This window comes from Brachyistius frenatus, unplaced genomic scaffold, assembly GCF_029030835.1.
Source record: "Brachyistius frenatus isolate BFR_SWC_R1_liver_20210118 unplaced genomic scaffold, ASM2903083v1 Contig_106, whole genome shotgun sequence".
NCBI classification, from domain to species: Eukaryota; Metazoa; Chordata; class Actinopteri; family Embiotocidae; genus Brachyistius; species Brachyistius frenatus.
This window is the reverse complement of record NW_027210705.1, coordinates 1,092,107-1,109,936: the sequence shown is the minus strand read 5'-3', so window position 1 is coordinate 1,109,936 and position 17,830 is coordinate 1,092,107. Positions and strand designations below refer to the sequence as shown.

General features: G+C 42.2%; 1 protein-coding gene across 2 annotated transcripts in view; it reads right to left on the bottom strand.

The window, feature by feature from the left end:
• LOC138628819 (SH3 domain-binding protein 4) overlaps positions 1 to 17,830 on the bottom strand; it is a 45,338-nt gene that overhangs the window by 11,886 nt on the left and 15,622 nt on the right. For both annotated transcript variants that reach the window (XM_069712070.1, XM_069712071.1), the window contains exons 2-3: positions 10,088 to 10,309; positions 6,696 to 9,058 (exon numbers count right to left, since the gene is read on the bottom strand). In XM_069712070.1, coding sequence (XP_069568171.1) covers positions 6,696 to 9,058; positions 10,088 to 10,211 — 2,487 coding nt within the window. In that variant the 5' untranslated portion in view covers positions 10,212 to 10,309. The remainder of the gene's footprint in view (positions 1 to 6,695; positions 9,059 to 10,087; positions 10,310 to 17,830) is intronic.

The following is a 17,830-nucleotide window of genomic DNA, read 5'->3' as shown; positions in this document are numbered from 1 at the left end:
AAACGCTTTGCGACTGTCTGTTCACCAGGTTTTGTTCATGTATGACTTGTTCCTGATCATCTTGTCAGTCAAGGCGGACCTGATGCTGCACCTGCTGTCACCGTTCCACATGTTGTTATTGTCCAGTACCTACAGTTCCTGTGGCAACTATGGTACCTTCACTACGTACGGAATCATCCAAGAACAAGTACAGTCACGTTTTCAGAGTTTTGTCGTCATTCAGGTAGTGAAGTATTCGTTCTCCTGACCTGGCTTGTAAAAGACGGTTTGAGGGATGGGTCAGGATTTTCAAATATTCGAATAGTTATTAGAATATTAAAAATCGTACAGTAAATGTAAATGTCCTTCCTTACTTCCCCTGTTTTTACTAGTGTCTGGTTGTAATGCACCGCTCCTTTAGGAGTTTATAACCCGACAGCATGAACTCAGCATTTGAGTTATTAGAATAAGCCAGCAGTTTTTAGTGTGTATGTGTGTGTTTACGTGCGGGCTGGGGTCGGTGGGACTATTGAATAATAGTCAAAAAGTTCAGAGTGATTATAGAATAGTACTTTTGCCTGAAATGCCCATCTCCTCTATGTTTTATAGAATTTGACATTTATATTTCTTCTACATGCTTCTGTAAATATGGATGAAAAGGACGTTTCAATCAATTGGTTTCCATATAAGAGAAAGACGATGAGGGCCTGATGCTGATTTGTCAGAAAAACATGAAAAAAAGAAGAAGATTAAAGTGCAGTGAGGAGCTTTATACAATGTCTTTACTTCACCCACTGAAATGTGCATTTGCTGCTGCAACAGCAAACCTATGCTGACAAGAGAACAATGTTGGAGTAAGCAACTCGCAGGCAGATTTACATTTTACTGTAAAACCTGAACGTGCCTGAACATGATGTGGAAGGAGCGGTCACGGGAGGACAAGAGCCGATCGGTTGCCTTTCTGCTCGCATTTCTGATTTCAGTCTGAATCCCCAAAGAAACAAGCAGCAGCTTGAGAGGGAGAGAAAAGTGAAGAGAGCTTGTAGAAGCTTGCCTGTAATTTCACAATCAGATCACAGTGAGTTCAGAATTAGCTTGTTTTGAAATGGTGTCATATCCTCGCACTAACAATACTGAACAGCCCTGAAATAACATCTGGCTACAAAAACCTGCCTACTTTTTTTTCTTGCATTGCAACAGGGCGTCTGAGTGAAATCGCTGCAGCCAGCTGTGTGCCAAACAGTCCAAAAGCAGAGATGTTTGTCATGTTGATTATGTTGCATTTTGTCTGCATTAAACAGTAATAACTGATATGTTTGGGCCCCTTGGGGCAGTGAAAACAAACCGTAAACACAACACACAGACTTAACCTTTTCACACATCCAGCAGTCACAGAGCAACATGATTATTTATTGACAGTCCTGTTTGTGTCTGATGAATGTCTCCTCTTTTAGCCCTGGCTTTGACATGTATCATTTTGTATTGTCTCCACTGCCTGATTTCCTTTTCTTTACATTGTGATTTGCTAAACGTGACACTGATTCCTCGTGAACACCTATAAAGATTTTAAACACGTTAAAACGTGTTTGAACAACATCTGTGTCCATTTGCTTATGCAGCCTGGAGAACTTCACAAGTAAAGACAAAGATTCTGCAACAATCAACCACGACCGTTGCACATGGCTCCAGTTGACAAGGCTTATTATAATGAATGACTCAGACGTCCTGTTGCAATACAAGAAAAAAACTAGGCAGGCTCATAATTGCTTAAAAGTTAGTATGAATCTGCCATTTCTGCTGGTTTTCAGATAATAAGTCTTAAATGTTAATAAACAAGAAGAGACAAAACATTCCCTACCCACACTCAGACTAATTAACTGATAATATTTAAAGTCATAGCCAGCTTTCAACCTGACCCGACTTATAGAGCTCACCAGTTATGTGATGGATGTTTCTCAAGTAAAGTTTTTAAAATAGCTTCAGTGATCTGACCTTTCCAATTAGCCCAGCATGGGACGCTTTTCTCTTCACTTTTCCAGGTAACAGTGATACAATCATGTTTTATCGACAGTCATGCGACCAATATGACCAATATAATGTAAACAATTTAAGAGAGAGAGATTCTGGCAGTCGGATATTCTATACTTTGTTTAAAGGGTTCAACACACTTAACTAGTAAAATACTATTTTGTATTTAGGGAACCATTTTAGTTTGTTTAATCTTTTAGTGGTAAAGCAAAGTCTGTTTCATACTTCTTTTATTAATAATGATTATGAAATAATTCCTAGCATTTGTCACCAACGATGGTCCAAATTAGCTCTCCCCATTCACTGATCCACAGTTCTGTAAATACTGTATGTTTAAATGTGGTACTGATTTTAAAAAGTCCTTACTCAAAATTGCTAGTCCAATAATAAGTGAGAAGTTTGCATTCAGTGGTTAAATTGCTTAATGAGAGGATTGTACTGCAATGATGCTTGTGCAGCTTTACAAACATGAAATGATGCTGCACATCATATTCATGGTTTACCTAAGATTACTGTAACTGTACGGCAGTCAGATGTTTTATAGCCACAGGACAAGAACCAGTGTGTCTTCCAACATTAAAATGAAAAGTAGCTGAATTATTAATTGCCCGTTGAATAGTTAAAATGTCCATCTGTAGTGCAGCTGCACCGACACATTAAGAAGGAATCACTGTTATGTAAAAGAATCCACCTGCCACAGAGAAGGTGACACAGTCTGTGATTGGTCCTGTGTGCAGACCCCCCGTCTGGGCCAAAGAGGATTATGGGAAGGACAATGAGGTCGTACGGACTGCAGGCGCCTGCAGGTCCACAACTGGAGCTTCTGTTTACTTTCTGAACAATGAGGCAGGAAACATCTGCAGGCTTGAGATCCAACAGACATAACCTGGACGCTTTCCATCATCCGCTGACAACAACAACAAAACGTCCTCACGAACCGCCAGGCTGTTCTGCAGGTCCACTGATGTGTATACGACATGACAGAGGCTTCATTCACGCAGGTGTTATCAGCTGGAAACATCTAGACGGAATGAAACACGTCCACATGTGATATATTGATTAGAGATTAATAAATATCCTCCATTAACATCTAGTTTAGATTCGGCCTAAGAAATAGCGCGACTCCTTACAGGCTGTCTTGATGGTGCTTTTACCCTCTACTGAGTTTAAAGGGGTTTCTAGACATTTATGAGGAAGGGGGTTGATGGTGCAAACACCTCCTTCAATAAACAAGGACAAGATATTGTCCTGTTGGCAGCCGAACCTGCAGAAATGTGCAAAATCACTTCCCGTTTACTGTATTGTGCACATAATTCACCTCTCTCTCTGTCTCTCTGCACATCCTGTCAACTGTCACCATTTTATTAAAGCAAACATATTTTTAGACAGAGAAGACACAACATGTTCCACTTCCAGACAGGAATGACTGAAGCAAGTTTCCATTAGGAAACATCATCACGTGTAATTGTCGTGGTATTTGAAATGTTTAACAAGGTGAATATCTAAAATAAGAGCAATAAAGCACAACTTAGCAGTGCTAGCATACACAGGATGTTTTCCTTTCAGTTCAGCTTCTACATGGTTGTTTCTTTGAATGACTGACTGGGAGAGGCATCGGGCCATCAGGCGGCTGGCACAGCGACACACGATGATGAATCTCAACCTGTACTCCTGAGGTTTCCGCAGCTCAGCCTCAGAAATGAAAACACAAACCTGATATGAAGATGCAACATCTAAGCCTACGAAAAGCATCACAGGATGTTATAATGTTGGACAAAAGAAGCACACTGACAGTTTAGCTATCAGAGTTACAAAGTACCTGATGTAATGTTAATGAGATGGTTAGAAACAGATCTGTCAATCAGCATTAGGGCCACACAACAATGATTTTTAATATTGATTATTGTGTTTTTCAGTACCTGTTTGACAGCTTGGTTTATAAAACATGACAAAAGTAATCTCATAATCACAGAATCTTTGGCAGGTTTTGCTTTAACGAGTCATCGATCATCAAAAGAGTTGCCGATAAGTTTGATTCATTTAATTTGTATTTGTCGACTAATAGTTATTGCAGTAGTTATTACTTAGAAGAGGACACTTTGGCCAGATGTTGGCACCAGAAGAAAGGTTTGGTTGTCTTCAAAAAATGTTGAGTTTATTCTCTGCGTATTCTTAATATCTAAAAAAAAACCGATGAACTGTTCAAATAATTTTTCAATCAACATTCTCTCGTCCCAGTTTGTATGGTTTTGGTCTGTATAGTTCATTTCCTCAGTTTTAACAGCTGTCCAGGGGGTACTTTTTAATTAAACTCCCGCATTTCATTTATTTTTTCATTTTCATTTCAGATTACGTACTAAGAGCAGGGCTGGTAGGTGAGTGTGGTCGCGGCTCGTAACAGCCATGAACTGTCAGCTGGAGTGATAGAGACTGAGACTCTCCACTGGTTTCAGCAACCAGGCTTCATTCAGCTCCACCTCAGCTCCACCTCTTTGACCACTCTTGGATAAGCTGGGAGTTAGGCGGAGTCAGGCACTGCCAAGATGACAACGGCCAGAGCCATCCAGAACTGGGCCTCAAAACTGCTTTTCAGGAAACCTATGGGTGACGTCATGGAAGCTACATCCATATTTTATATACAGTCAATGATTAAACTGAACTGATTTTAGTTGGGTGTACCTAATAAAGTACCAGGTGCGTATGTGTATTACTAACTAAATATAGAGGCAACCTTGGGCGATCTGAGAAGCAGTTAAATGGAGAAGAGAAAGGAAATTAAAATATATACTTGGGGAACATCAGCACTGCATGAGCACACACAGTAAACTGTATTTACTCTCTCCAGTAACAATCAAAGCAGACCAGAATGGGTTCCAACATCTGGAGACAAAGGCGAAGCCGCCTTTGGTGCGACCAGTGCTTTTGATTTGGTTCTCTTTAGTCTAAAAATAGACTTCCATCCATGTCAAATGACACAGGGAAATCGTTAGAGATTGTCCTCTCCGACAGAAAACTGTCCATTTTCAAGAGGAGAGGATGATTTCATCTGACAGTCTTTATAGTCGCTCTGCCTTATTCAGCACGCGAGAAAAAACAACCATGCCAAGTTTGCACATCATACAAACAGCATATTTGTGCTCGTTAAACAAAAAGTCTTTGTGATTTCAAATTTGCTGGATTGCTGCCTGCGTGCCTTGATTTTCCCTACAGTAAGCAGCAGTTTAGGTGTAATCCAGACAGAAATAACATAAAAACAGGTTTATATTCAGACTACCCAACAGGGCATATTTCCCGTCACCACCTTTTATTATGTTCTTTTCCATACTGCAGTTTCTCTGTCTATAAATGGTTCTAACTAGTGTTTACAACCTTGTGTAAATTACAGTGTTCCTGCTGCGTGTGACTCCAACTGTAGAACGTCCGTGACCTCGGAGGGAGACTCTCAGCAGGATAATATACTGACACAGGAACAAATTGTAGAAACATTGGCTATAAGCAGAAGAGAGCACCACACTCTGAAAAGGTTGGAATATTTCCAGCAGGCACGGACACACAAAACAAAACCATGAAAATAAAAATGCTAAGTTTTCCTGCTCTCGTGGCCATAAGCACAATTCAGACTGGATATGATAGGAACGTCCGCGGCGTTTAAGCATCTGAGGATGAAACTCGCTGCTCAGACTGCCCGAGGTGATGCTGAAAATCTACATTTCTATAACAAAATGCACAACAGTGTGCCAGTTCGAGCTGGTCTGCACCTCTACAGTGTACACGGCTCAGCATTTTGGCCTCTTTGAAGTAGAGCTGAATATACTGAAAAGAAAAAAAGCGTGAGGCATGAATGGGCCTCTTCGTCTCCTGCGGACACATCTGTTCGCTCAAAAAGAAAAGTATGAGTAAAATCCCAGTCAAACGTGACTGAAGTATATCCATCTGATATTCTAATTATAGCAGCAATTATAGCTTTCTGGAGAAGAGGTGGAGGAGAAGAAGGGTTTTGTTGTGAGTTGTCAAGCACCAGTGGATGTTTTTTAGTGTTCAGTTAAACTGGCACACTAAATCTGCATGTGGTATCATTTCTGAAATGACTATATACGAGAGTAAAGGTCTATTTAATTACGCTGTTCCAGTGGTTGGTTTTGTCTGCCCTCCAGTTTCATTTATATGCACATAAAGTTTGAAAATTGTCACAGCAGCATGAGCGATCAATTGGACTCATCAGACAAACACACTGTGTTCACAACGTACACTCTGTAACTCAAGTAACAGATGCTCGTATGGGGACAAAGTACTCAGCTGGTCTCCGCAGTTCCTCGGGTCCCGATTAGACCTCGATGCCTACACAGCAGTTATCGACTGCACTCCAAGCAGAATTAGCAGACTGGACCACAGCCTAAAGCCTAAAGCCTAAAGCCTAAAGCCTAAAGCCTGAAGCCTAAAGCCTGAAGCAACTGTGGGCAGATAACACAGGAAAGGAACAACTCTGCTCTGAGAGAGAAATCTCCCACCGGGAGGATACACACACAAACATATGGCCATTTAATTGGACACATGTAGGACAAAACACATTGAGCTGAGACCCACAATTTAAAACCGGGAGATATAATTTGCATTTTTTTCAAATCAGTGGTTCAGAGAAAACGCTCTAAGTCACTGCAACAAAGGAAGATGCCAAGGCTGTAACTTACTGTCAGGAGTTCTTTCTGGAAGGACTTCCTCTCTTTGCTCTCTGCATTGTTACAGTCCTCCTTCAGCCTCTCCAGCACCGATGCCACCCTCTCCGGTTCGCTGTCCAGCTCGGCACGGCAGAAATGCGTCAAGGGCAGGTTGCCGTATCCGAGTGCATCCGCGAACGCTCGCCAGCTACCGATGTTTTCCATCAGTATAGTTCGTACAGAGGCGTAGATGTACGTGAGGAACTTGCAGGGTTTCAGTATTTGCTCCAGTAACAAAGAAGTTGTGAGGTCGGGTCCGCTGAAGTAAATGGGTTTAACTTTGCCAACCACTAAAACATTCTTGGCATGAACAAGTCCCATTTTGCCCTGATAATATCCAATGTACCATTCTTTTGTCCACAACTGGCCCTTCAGCTTGATCTTCTCCTCACTCAACAGAGCGACAAAGTCTCCTTTTTTGTATTCAAGCAAGTACAGATTTTTTGTTTGTCGGATGACAGTTTTGATTAATTTTCCGAACTTCAGGTTGTTTATTCTCCTGTCCTGGAAAACAGGGTACTTGGTGGCAATGGCGAGAGGAGACAAGACTATCTTGCCCACTTCCTTCTTCTTCAGGAATCGCCGTTGAACTGAAGTCTTTGGACCTGCTTTGGGTGGCGGTGTTGGTGTCTGGACACAAAACTGAGCCAGTATACAATCTTTGTCGTCTTTGACCTGGATTCTTAAGGTGAAATCAGAAACATCGTCTGTGTTGCGTGAGGCAATGATGTAGACAAGCCTGCTGACCTTGCCTAGTTTCACCTGGAAGCCCCGGACAACTCTGGCCTGCTCGCCAGCCTTTACCTCATAGTTGGCCATGTTAGAGTAAACTCCTACACGGAGGTCCTGAGGTCTGGACAAGACAAACTGGTGTTTACCCCAGAGCTGCAGCGCCACTGGTGGTGCAGACTGCGCCTGCTTGCCGACCTCGCTCACTAACAGTGTCTTTGGGGCACAATCGTGGCCAAACATAGCCACAACTGTCTTGAAGGACGGGTGAATATGTTTGGGACCGTACACTCCTAAAGTGATCTTTTTAAGCACGTGCTCCCAAACCGTGGAGTCTGGAGATACGGACTGAGCCTGAGCCACCACACACACATACATACACGGTTCAAGGTTATCCAGGCACACCTGGACTGTGTCTCCGTATATGTACGCCTGAGGAACGGGAGTGTAAGGTCCTTCTTTGCAATCACTGCGGACACACAAGACCTCAGTCGTCTGCCTGCTCTCCATTTTTACCACGACGGATACTTTCATTTCCAGGGTAACAGTAGTTTTGGTTTCCATGTTGCTGAGTTTGATCTCCACCACAGGGCTGACGGTGGTGCAGCGGTCGTTGTTGAGCTCAAGTGGTGGGTCAAGCAGAGCTTTAATTGAGATCTGTTGTGAGTCTCCTGGTGCCACGTGGCCCTCAGGTATGTGGATGCTGATATGGGTGTCTGGAAGCTGGACTGCACCTCCTGAGCTGTCCAGCCGACAGACAATGTTGGTCTCCACCGGCTGTGTTTGGCCCCAGCCTGGGTTCTGACCCAGTGAATCCAAATCATGGCAAGACCGGGCCAGTTTGCGGTGGGAGAGCCAAGCTGTCCGGAAATCCTCTCTGCTCTGGAACTGCTCTGGTGCCGGCGCTTTAAGGCCTCCAAAAAACCCAGAGGAGGCCTGAGGGGTGTCGGACTGCGCCTGCAAGATGGACAGCTCAGACAGACTGTAGGAACGTTTGCTTCTAAAAAACGGGTTGTCCCTGCGCAATGTTTGCCCCACCCCCACAATGGGACTGAGAGGGTTGAAGTTGATAACGCCACTCCCAAAACCATTAATGTCGGCAGTGCTGCTGGTGGAGTTGGGCGCCGATGGAGTGAGCGTGTCAAACAAAAGGAGGTCAACTGATTTCTCATTACTGTTCTGATCAAGTGAACTCTGAGGACCCCCATTTAGAAAAGGGTTTGTAGAGGTATGGTTTGTTGCAAAAGGATTCCCGTTTTGGAAAGCGGTTGGTTTCAGAATCACTCCGGCCCACTCTCCTAGAAGGTCCATTTCTTTGGCCGCCTCCTCGTGACAGTCTCCCACAGTGTCAATCATGCCGCTGTCGCTGAAGGACGAGTCTCTGTAATTGATGGGCTGCACGTAAGCTGCAGGGATGTAACCCATCTCTGTGTTGTTGTGAGCATACCACCACTCTCCTCCTGACGAGTCCAGAACGTAGAGGCGGTCCCCTTTAGAGAACTTCAGGGTGGTGAAGCTGGATGGGCAATAGTCCTTGATGGCAACGACTTCCCTGGCCGCACCGAAGGAGGCAGTCGCGTCCAGTCGTAAGGCACTGGGAGAAGGCACTGGAAAAGGAAGAATCATGTCAGGTTGTGGATGATGATATAACCTCATCATAAAATCGAGATTTTTCTCTGTGTTTAAATATGTGCAATTGATGGCATTAAACAGTTGGATAAAACATTTTGAATGCCAGTACCCATAGCTAGACTTCAATACACATTCAGGAACGATACTGTTTCTTTTTGCATAACACTTTCATATCATACATTTCAAGAAAAAAAGAAAATTACGTTACACAAAAATTGTAACTATTATAAATAGACCCGAGTTAAAAATGCATTTCGTAGGTCTACATGTGCAAAACTGTTAAGAATAGAGAAAGGACAGTCCGGTTTCTCATCATTATGCCTTTAAAAAAAACACTATCCCACGTAGCAATGGACTGTCACCACCAGATGCTTTATCTAAGTAGAGCACAGACGTCCACTCAATCTGTTTCAGCACAGACAAGAACAAACAGAAAGCCTGCTTACAGCTAACACAAACCAAAAGCACGAATGTGTCTCGAGTCCTCTCTGTATGTTGTATTGTCTTGATTTCAACCAAAATGAATTATGAGCACACACACTGCACTATTCATAACGTAGTTTATAAGGCAAACCATGCATCTGTCGCTTTTGATATTTTGACATTTTTGTACACGGTGCTGGGACTGCACTGACATTAAAGCCGGTGAAAAATAGAAGACAAATTTAGGTATTACTTATTAGACTTTAGCATCAAAAGCTCAGCCCAACCCACAGCCAACCATCAGATTCGGACTAAAATGTTGCTAAACAGTGATTGGTGGCCCCAAAATCTGTCCCAGTACCTTTATCTAACCAGGTTACCAGTAGTTTATGTGTAAACCCACTTTAACCCACTGAGAGAAAAACAAAAAATAAGAAATACAAGATTCAGTAATGGAAAATAACCAAAAACTATTCCAATTTTGGTATTTCATTACAAGAAGCTGACTGAGGAAATACTGTAAGTTTGCAGAGGTGTCTCTTTCTACTTGTTAAATGCCTCTTCTAGTGTGATTGACTGACCTTTGACATCAGTGAGACTGGCTTCTGACACTCCGTCGCTGAGATCTATGAGCGTCCCCTCAGACTTGCAGCGAGGGAGGGAAGTGTTGTTGTTGTTGGTGGCTCTGATTCGATGGGCGGCCATGTTGGGGCCCGTCGCTGTGCACCGGTGGATGTGTTCGGGCTACTCCAATGTCCTTTTAGTTTGTGGCAAAAGCGGATGTCAAAAGCCTCCCATGATCTCTGAAATACACAGAAAATATTTATTATACAAAATATTTATTCATAATTGTTTTTATTATCCAGTTGTTAGTGTGAAACATCGTAATCGTTTCATGAAATTAATCTCTTTGACATTGATCAAACTCACATTGAATTCTGAACAGTTTGGGATTTTTGATGTGTCAAATCATCACAAACTAGCCAATAAACACCAGTGTATACAGTGGATGTGCATAAATATGAGTGTGATTAAAGTCATCCAAATATCTTTGATGCTCCTTCAGGAGTTTGGGTCTTCGTACACAGAGTTCGACCAACAGGGAAGTTGGAAAATCTTTACAAACAGAATAATAAATTAAATCCACGCAGTAGAGTTTTGGCTGTCTGGCTCATGAAAGCAGATGTCTGATTAATCTTCATAGATATTAGTGTATTTATCAAGAAAAATCTACCCCCTACTGCAATCATTAACACACTAGTAAAACCGAGTGGAAAATTATTAAGTTCCTTTTATTGCTTTTAAAAACTGAAAAGCAGAGTAGTTTTTAAAATATTTATATCAAAAAATAACTGCCAGCTATATCACACATGATCAGTGTTTCTTCTAAATGGTTTGCGATTAACTTGTTAAAGCTTAAGGCTGGGGATGTTCTATATTTTCCTCACTATCATTAAATCCTCTGAAGAGACCAAAACAAACAGCTGTTAGTTCATCTCTGCATTGTGTGAAATTCCTGCCGTGCCGGCGGCTCCTGGTGAAGACGTGAATCTGTAAAAACTCCTCACAAATATACTTTTCTATTGATAGGACTGAATTTTGCAGCAAATGTTTCTGCAAGTTTAAATGCTACTGTGTCTTTAGTCTGAACAATGTTTGGCTGCTCTACATAATAAATGTGACATGTCCTGCAGTAACACAGTTTTTATACACTTGCGTAATTTCAGTCGACTATTTGCCATTTCCCAGTAGCACATATTGGTCATGTGGCATCGTAAATGTACATCATGCCAGGTTTTTGGATAACACGTCATTGCGTCTGCAGCTCCAGTCCCTAACTTATGTTAATAGACAGATATTCAAATACAAAGCTCAGAAAAAAAAATAATGGGGTAAAAGAAAATGTAGATGTGGGTCAGTGGAACAGCAGTTTGAGAGACACCAGGCTTTTCATTACAATCCATAATTTATCACGGTGTCAGCTCGTGGACGACACGCTGCACAGAGCAGAAGAGGTTGAAGGTAGTTCACTACTGACACACTTTATACAGCAGCAGACATCAGCTGGAACCATTCTGCCTGGCAACAAACTCCACCACTGCTCCTCTTAATTCATTCATTCTTATATGCTTATATCGTACACTCAGATATAGTTTAAATGCCAAACGTTTCAGCTTGGCTCCACCAGACTACTAACTATTAAATAGACCCATATATCACAGTGAATTTGGGTGTCGTGCTACCAGGCTAATGATATATGGGAGAGGCATTTATGTTCCCCTCGCCCCAGGAAAGTATCTGAGTTTTGACTCGTAAAATTGTGCCAATTAACTAAATCCAACTTTGTTGTGGAAGCCAAATGCACTTTCAATTCCAAGAGGCGAAATTGTTTCTTCCTAAAGTAGCAAAACAATATTTTGCCTTGACTGCGCCCCAAACTATTTTCATTGGCCCCTAATCCTAACATTAATCTTCCCACAACATAAAAAACAATCACTGCTGTATGCCCAGAGAGGACATTTATGCTTTTTTTTTCGTCAAGGCTGTCCATCCTCAGGAAAAAAAGAAAAATAAATTCCACATCCAGGAGGAAGAGAAGTGTGAGGGAAGGTTGAACGACAGATTACAACATTAGGGGAGGTGATTCTCAAACGAGTTACATCTCAGCCTGGTCCATGCCCAACCTGATGTTCTATTCCTTCACACCACACATTAACTACATGTTTGGTATTTACAAAATTACACAGAAGACCAAGTCAAAGGCTTGTTACCAGGGTTTCTACCAGAAACTGCTTTACAGCACTAAAATGAATCACATGCACTGATGAGCCATAACATCACAACCGCACAGAGGAAGTGAATGACGTTGATTATCTCAACGTCTGTGATATATTAGAACGCAAGTGAACAGTCGGTTCTCGTAGTCAACATGTTGGATATGAGAAATGGGCAGGTATGAAGATCCGAGCAACTTTGACTAGTTTCTATGCGCCCCGCGACTCGGAGAATCTCTGAAACTCTAAGACTACTGTTGTGCTCCCTGCAACCTTCGACTCACAGCTTACAGGACTTAAAGAATCTGCTGCTAAGGTCTCAGTTCCAGATACCACGGATCACCCTCACCACTGCAGGCCTCGGTGGGTCAAAGCTGTTTAGGCGGCACGTGAAGGACCAGCTATAAAAAGCTAGTCACAGTGTAGACTGTTGCATAATTTTGAATAATATTTGAACATGTTTAACTTGTTACAACGGCATAAACATTTGACCAAATACAAATAAGTGCTGCTCATGAACACTGAACATCTGAAAAACTCAGGACTTTCTTAAAAACCTGTTATTGATCAGCTTTTAGCAAATTAACCCCTAATGCTCTAAACTAAGATGGTGAACATGGTAAACATCAGACATACCGAACACACAAACAACACACAGTAAACACGGCATATAGCCGTCTGGTCATTTTACTAAATGCATTAGGGATCTCCATCTAGACATATTTGATTACTAACCTAATCAACCTGTGTGTTCATCCATCAACAACAATACACACAAAAGAGGATAGCACAAAGTTAGCATGAAACTAAGAGCCACAATGGCCAAATTAATAGGAAATAAATGACCTTATACTATACCTATTATGAAAAAAGCATTGATAATATCATGATTAGGATTTAACCACATCAATCAGATCTACTTCTCTTTCTTTTTGTCACACTCACTGAACCACTTTGTTCCTCCATCTAAAAGAGAACATTGTGATGCTGCAGTCACATTAACGTTAGTGCTGTTGTTCCTGCTGCTGCAAATAAAACATTTACACACACACACACACACACACACACACACACACACACACACACACACACACACACACACACACACACACACACACACACACACACACACACACACACACACACACACACACACACACACACACACACACACACACACACAGGCTGTCTGAGATAGAGGGAACACCGAGGCTGAAACGAACAGCTCTTCTGCTTTTAAGTATTTGTTTTCAGCTCCAAAACAAGAAGTGTCCATGTTACAACTTCCCACTGTCCTGTGTTGACATTTAGGACTTCAGAGGAATCACGTTTAACAGTTTATAGCCCATTCATTGAAGCTGCATTATTATTTTGGTATGTAAAAGCTGCAGCGTCAGCTATTTTACAGTATATGACTCTCTATAAACCTACATGCAAAGTGCATGAGCCTCATTAAACTGGACAAACCAGCACTATTGTCTGACACCAGCTTATGATGAATCTGTATCCACTCATCCAGTGCAGCAATGTGCACAGGGATATGCTACATGTGCTGCACTCATACATGGATTCAACCTTCATTATTCAAAGTTAAATATCGGGTTTTTTCAACGCTATAACTCTTTAATAACCCCATTTGTATGATCTCTATCAAAACCCTCTAACCTTTATAACTCTGTTCCCATTATCCAGTTTTTACAGTGTTTAATAGCAGAGGTGGTCCGACTCGTCTGAAATAAAGACCACCTTCAGTGATGTCATTAAAAGAAGACATTAGCTGAAACATTACCTTTCTGTATGAAGAGAGAGCATAGTTTTTATTTCACACATTAAATGTCATATTCACAAAGTGTGACTGTTGATTGATGCATCTACAAACTAAACTCATCATGAAACAGGATGAACGATGACCCTGAATGAAGCTCTGCTGTTGGCATCAAGAAATCTTTAAGTATAAATGAGTATAAATCATTTATGGAGTTTACAGTCCCAAAAACGAGGAATCAAGGGCTGCTAACGAAGAACTGATTTATTATGAGTCAAATGGTTATCAGGCAGCAGCTTTTATAGAATGCTCTATACAGCCACAGCATACTACGTTAACTGTTGCTGAACATGCACCGAAACAGCTAAAGAGCACCACATTTTTCCTCAACAGCTGGTGGAGACCAAAAACTGAACCAAAAGAAAGTGAATATCGGACTCACGCTCATCAGACTCCAAATACATGATCATGTTGCTGAAAAAAAAACACAACTGGCAGCGAGTTTTTCCTTTGAATAAGTGATGTTGTCTCAATGATACGCTCACAACTTGTTTCTGCCATCCCCCTCCCCCCCCCCCCCAGTGGGTGAAAACATCAGCTCTTAAAGTTCTTGATGATAAATCAGTTATCCAAAGTGTAGAAAATTAACCAATGAACTATCACATTTCGAAACTCTGGTAAAAGTGGAATAATCCACGTCACTGAAAAGTAACATACCACCAGTGTGTTAACCAATAATAGTTTGATGATTTCTTATTCACACTATACCAGTTAAAAAGCTTTTACATTGGTTTACACTGCAGCCATTTTGATGAATGAACTGAGATGATCTCTCAGGTCTTCTGCACGAGCCTCTTCAGTATTTCCAAAGCGCAGGCCAGAAACCTCTGGTGAGGCAGACTTCTGCTTTCATGCTGTGACCCGCAAGAAAAGCCTTACGAAGATCTTAGGAGCAGAAAGTGTTGACGACTTTAGAGATATTTAAAAGGTAGTTGAGCAGAGATTTTACTTGCAATGCTTTATGGCTCTTACTTGTATTTTTCTTTTTTTAATATCTCTTACCAATCATTTTAATCTTCTCACATGTTTACCAGTGTTTTCCTGCTGTTTTATAGTTTTTTCAAACACCCACAAAGAACTTTTAACCGCACACAATATTCAATTATCGGCAGCTTTGATCCAAAAACATCAGTATCACATTCAATAACCCATTTTAGTCCGACCCTGTCAACTCGATCCTAACGTTAGCAGCTCTGCCGGACGGCATCTCGCCTCTTTGAACCGAAGGGAAGGCGGAGGAGGTGAGGTGAGGTCAGACGTAAAGTCTGGGTGGTCTGCAGCAGCAGATATCCAAACCTCAGCCTGACCACCCTGCACTGTTTAACTACCACCGCAGAACAATGGTGGGTGGGGTCATTCTGGCATGTAAATCTGAGAAAGCACAACAACAAGAAAAATGTCATGCAAATCACCACATGTTGCCTGGTAATAAGGCGTTGGAGAGGCCGTAACGAGGCTCATGCAGCTTCTCTGCTAACAGCATGTCAGAAACACTCCCTCTGGACTTCTCTAATAACATTTCTGCAGAGTTTAACTTCTCCGCTGTTAGTGCAGACTTTCATAATGTGTTGAATTAACAGTTAACACAATTTCATGAGTCTCATTGGGGGATTGTGCCAAGAAGGAACATCATTGGCTCAGATGCCAGTACTTCCTTCATAACCTTGACAACGGGGCCACAAGATAACCACAAAATAAGTAATCAGATATCATCACAGATTATCTACTCTATTAGATTCTCTGCCGAGACCTGGAGCCTATTATGGAGACGGTTCAGTTGAATCAGGCTCTCTGAGGGATCTGGCTTCACTTAACTTGTGCAAATTAAGAGTAATGCAGATAGACTAAGTGTGTAGATAAAGAGACTTAATGGAGAAGTATGTGACCAGAAAGTTGTATGAATTAACAGCTAAATTAAATTACTTAATCGTTTCTGGCTGTGGAGGAGAGTCAGCGCTCATTACTGAGACACAGTGCTGGATTTTAAAGCCTCTCTAACAGTTGTTGAAGATTTTAGCCTGAAAATTGTCATTTCACTTTCACAGACTGCGTGACATGAGGAGCATTTATATAGACAGAAACATTTATGTTTGGGAGTCTTGGGTTGGAGCGTGAAGGTCATAAACGCTCCTTTAAATGACGAGCTGGAGGAAAACAAGACGTTGAATCAAAGTCAAGGAAAATTTTCCACTTTTTTTTTTTTTTTCCATTTGGAGGTGAATATATGTGTGTAAACTTATCCCTTTCACTACTGTTTGCCCCCTGGCTTTAAAAGTCAAACACTTCAAATACATCTTAACAGTTACAGAAAAAAGCAATATACCCTAAATTATTAACACACAACATTTAACAGGCTCCAGATCGTCCAATAAACCGCTGCAGCCGACTGTTCTGCAGCAGCTCCGAGGTAATTCGCTCATATCTTTTGTTTGCTGCCTTTCCCTGCACAGTTGCTTAACCGTACCGATCCACTGTCAGCCTTGTTAAAGCCCGGCGGGCCTCTGGCTGCCTTCTCGACTGTCCTTCAAACAAGAGATGGCGGACGAGGAGGGAGGCCCTGTTGTGTTAACTGCTACTCCAGACTGACAGGACTCTCCCGAACTGAAGCTATGAATATAAAATCATAATCCTGTCTGTCACTCTCTAACCTCAGCGCTCATCTCCTGTCTGGGCTGTGAAGTGGTCATTGTCAATGCGCAGCGGGAGTGTTGACCCTGCTGAGCCACCGTAAGCCAATTTCCATACTTGGATTCACTGCAGCGGCCGAAGGAGAACATCGCAGCTTTAAAAAAAGAAAATGACGTTACAGAGCCTTTTCTTCACGGTCAGAGGAAGTGCTCTACCAGACTGTCATCCGTGCCACTCTTTTCATTCAGCAGCTCGCTTCCTGCAGGGTTGATGTCCCCGAGGAAAAGGTTGGTGCCAAACGGTTTTTATTACAGAGTCACTGAGAAAACACAAAGTGCCTTTGAACAGCGGACAAGGTACATAAAATGTTTTTGTCCTGACAGTCAAAAGGAGGCAAAAGAAGAACTGAGTTAATGAGGAGAGCAACACAATGAACTACAGGTAGGTAGTTGGTTAGAGTTATTCTACTGTATGTTGCTAAGCAGGCCGAGCCTGGTGCAAACCCCAAATCGTTTACGGACGTCCCGTCCGCCTGGGCGTAGACCTCCGGTTAATTTTAACCAATCAGCTCGTGCTCATGCAACTACCCACCTTGTCCGTCAAAGCGTTTTTTTTCCTCGGCACAGCGTCGTTTTAAAGTTGTTTTTAATGAACGCCAACCGCTGGACAAGACGCTGAGCGTTTGTTCCTCGCTGAAGTGCTCAGTGCGAACGCTAATACGAGCCCAGACACCAGACTGTTACCACAGTGAAGGAAGCTGAAGCTGTGAGCGACAGTCGGTGCAGCCAGGCTAAAGCCCCGACCCCCATCCGAAAAAACTATGAGCACGCTCCTGTTCCACAACAGAAACTTCCATCACTTCTCATAACAACTTCCATCAGTGAACAATTTGCCTTAAAGTCTCTTCAGCGCCTCACACACTGCAGGTTTTTAGGTCCCAACTGTCAACTCTGATCGACCGACTGGAACAGACTCGGTCTATTTCAGGGTTTTGCCTTCCATTGTAACGCTTAGACGCTGCGCCCGACTGCTTTTTTTCTCAGTGCCTGAGCTCAATGAGAAGGAAAACTGCGCGGGTGTCCTGTCACCATCATCAT